This window comes from Cyprinodon variegatus, unplaced genomic scaffold, assembly GCF_000732505.1.
Source record: "Cyprinodon variegatus isolate N-32 unplaced genomic scaffold, C_variegatus-1.0 Scaffold882, whole genome shotgun sequence".
Classification (NCBI taxonomy): Eukaryota; Metazoa; Chordata; class Actinopteri; order Cyprinodontiformes; family Cyprinodontidae; genus Cyprinodon; species Cyprinodon variegatus.
Window position 1 is genome coordinate 325,696 of NW_015151335.1, and position 3,579 is coordinate 329,274.

The 3,579-nt window shown below is 35.9% G+C and overlaps 1 protein-coding gene across 1 annotated transcript; it reads left to right on the forward strand.

Annotated features, from left to right (window-relative positions):
• Positions 1–312: 312 nt before the first annotated feature.
• On the forward strand, positions 313–1,239 carry LOC107099538 (olfactory receptor 10J5). The gene has a single exon (XM_015397700.1). It carries the CDS (start codon positions 313–315, stop codon positions 1,237–1,239), a length of 927 nt encoding a protein of 308 aa, XP_015253186.1.
• Positions 1,240–3,579: the final 2,340 nt, after the last annotated feature.

Sequence of the window (3,579 nt, forward strand, 5' to 3'; positions counted from 1 at the left end):
TGGGTCACCAGATGTCCCTCCTGTCTTGCCCGCACCTATAAAGATTTTCTGCAGAGTTCTCTCAGATGGCAGCACAGAATGAGGGTGAAGAAATCTGTGAATGTGCCATGCTCAGGTGGTTGTTGACTGGGTGACTGGGCGTAAATAACATTTCTGTGAATATTTTAATTATAGCAAAGATAGTCAAGATAGTCAATATATCTGTTTAGAGTAGTGTGATTTTTTTTGTTGTTGTTGTAACTGGCAACATTTTTGTATTTAGATCTGTCATTATAGTCCTATATATATCTTTTTTTTACAACAAAGAATTACATGGCATCCAACAACTCGCTTCTAGAGCAGTTTTATTCCAGAAAAATTAATTACAAGGTCATTTTAGTTCAGGTTTTGGTCTGTGTTTTTCTCTGCATAAATGTTTTTCTGATCACAACTTTTTTTCTAAAGAATTACTTTCATACAACCATGCGCTACATCTTATTTGTCATAACACTCTTTTCTGATTGTCTCTTTCTGATAATGACAGATATGCTTCTTATTTTGAGCTACTTTAGTTTTGCCATAGAGATATGGCTGTGTATCATTATCTACATTATTTTGTCTGTCTACACATTCGTCACACCCCTTACTCTCACAGCCATGGTCCTGGAGCGCTACGTTGCAATCTGCATGCCCCTGCGACATGCAGAGCTTTGCACCACACGCAGCACGGTCCACCTAATCCTCACCATACACAGTCTCAGCTCAGTTCCCTGTGTTGTTGTTATCTCTATATTTTTTGCATTCACATCTTTTACTTTCTACACCACAGGCAGGATATGCTCTGTGGAGATGTTCATCTTGTACAAATGGCAGAGTCATCTGCGATCAGCTATAAGTCAGTTTTACTTCCTGATCATGTGTGTTGTCATTGTCTTCTCCTATGTTCAAATAATGAAAGTGGCCAAAGCTGCATCAGGAGAGAATAAACAGTCAACATGGAGAGGCCTCAGAACGGTGATTCTTCATGCTTTCCAGCTGCTCCTATGTCTCGTCCAGCTATGGTGTCCCTTCATTGAAGCTGCTGTGCTTCAGATTGATTTCGTGTTATTTGTCAACGTTAGGTACTTTAATTACATAACTTTTATTCTAGCTCCAAGATGTCTGAGTCCTCTGATCTATGGTCTCAGGGATGATTTGTTTTTTCAGGCTGTCAGGTACTATGCTCTCTGTGGATTATACAAGAAACAACCATCGGGTTAAGAAATGCATACTTGAGCTAGTTTTTATCTTATGGTTTTATTTGTTAGAAAATGACATAATATGTACAATTATAATAATTATTTACACAAATCTGTCAAATAAAAGTAAAAACAGCGCCCTTTTGGATGGTTTCTGTAAAAAAGATTTAATTGACATTAAAGTGTCCTTTATGTGAATGTTTAAAACTAGATGGCATTTTTCTTTTTTTTCTGACATGAATGCTCAGATTATTTCAGTAGCAAGACAAATCAAAAGTGCTGCACATGAAAAAAAGAGACATAATGGGAGAGCAAAGATGAAAGTACTTTGCAGTGGCATAGGGGCAATAAATAATTAATGAGCATGAATAATTAAAGAGAATATAATGAACAATTATAATGTTAAGATGATAATAAAAAGGTAAAAAATATTAACAATAAAATAAGACAGTTGAAAAACTTCAAATAATGTGTAGATTGCACATTGATGACATTTCTGAAATGTCAATATCAACACAGTCTCTATTAGACTGAATTGATGTGATTCTCCTATGATGTTATATTAACTGCAGCTGACAAATATTTTATAATCCACATTTTACCCCCCTAAAACACTTGGAAGTACTCAGCTTTATATTTTTCCTAAAGATAAATAAAAGCAAAGAGGCTGGTTAGGTTACATACACATCTGTATAAATATTTAGCCATCTGGGCCATGGTATCTACAAATTTTTGGCTCTTACCAACAATTCTAGTCGGAATTGATGATAAAGATAGTCAACAATAAAGTGTTGCATATCATCAGGTTTCTTTTATCATAATACATGTTATTACAGGGAAATCGGAAAAGGAAACTGAACTTCGCAACATTATTAGAGTTTTGTCATTATAAAATGAATCATATCTATTTATTTAGTAAGTCGGACTCGTTTCCGGTGAGGGTTGGACTCCGCCAAGGTTGCCCTTTGTCGCCGATTCTGTTCATAACTTTTATGGATAGATTTCTAGGTGCAGCCAAGGTGTTGAGGGGATCTGTTTTGGTGGCCTTAGGATTGCATCTCTGTTATTCACAGATGATGTGGTTCATGAGGTTAGGTTCATCAGGGCGTGATCTGCAGCTCTCCCTGGATCAGTTCGCAGCCGAGTGTGAAGAGGCTTGGATACGGATCAGTGCCTCCAAATCTGAGACCATGGTCTTGAGCCGGAAAAGGCAAAGCTCTCGATTTACCGGTCAATCTATGTTCCTACCCTCATCTATGGTCATGCAGTCTTGGGATTCCCCCAGAGGAACTGGCCCAAGTGGCTGGGGAGAGGGACGTCCGGGCCTCCCTACTGAAGCCACTACCCCCCCGACCCGACCCCGGATGGATGGATGGATGGATGGATGGATGGATGGATGGATGGATGGATGGATGGATGGATGGATGGATCTGTTTATTTAAATTGTATTCAAATATTTATGTTTGTATATGACATAGATATACATCATTATATTTATATTTATGGTTATAAATAAAGAACACTTTAAGTAATGAAATGAAAAGATATGATTAATCAACACATTAAGAAAAGTTTAATATTCCTAAGAAACTCTGGAAATATAAAGAGACATGGCAGGTTATTCATTATACGTTTTATTAAAGATTCAAAATGAATACATATATTTAGTATTTCAAATTATCAAATTAAATGTAGCAACCTTTATATTAAGTAGTGCAATCTTCATTCATTATCACATTGATGAAACTCTACATACACTGAAAAAAATAATGCATCCGCTTTTGGCATTTATTTTTAACCATATTTAGTTACTTTAACACAATTGTCTTATGTCCTACCCTGTTTAAATGAAACAATTGTGTTAAAATAACTAAATATGATTAAATAGATGCCAAATACTGTTGCATTAACTTTTTCAGTGTATTACTTTGGTCTTTGTATTTGCACTTAGAAGACAAACAACACTGTTGATTTATTCTGTGGTGTAGTCTAGTCTATTCTAGTGGGTTTGCTCAACCTCATCAAATATTTTCAAGCATACAGTAAGTAACGTTTCTGTATAAGTAGCCATGTTCTTACTTCAAGCACATGACTTACTGGCCAGATTCATAGCAAAAAAAGCCAAAATGTGAGTTAGCCGTTTAAAATATGCAGGCTGACCTGTTTTATGTTAAAAACAAGCCAAGTCTTTTTGAATATTATCCAATCTCGACACAGCTAAGCAACAGTTTTGCCCAATCTTATATGCAGTAATTCTAAAAACGTCTTTGCATAGCTATTTTTAGATCTCTCTAAAGAATTATTTTAAGATTCAAATCTAAACTCTGGTTTGGCCTCTTCAGGACATTCACAGAAAGTTTAT

What these genes read in the sequence shown, in the direction of transcription:
- LOC107099538 (XM_015397700.1), top strand. Translation starts at nt 313, where the DNA reads ATGGCATCCAACAACTCGCTTCTAGAGCAGTTTTATTCCAGAAAAATT.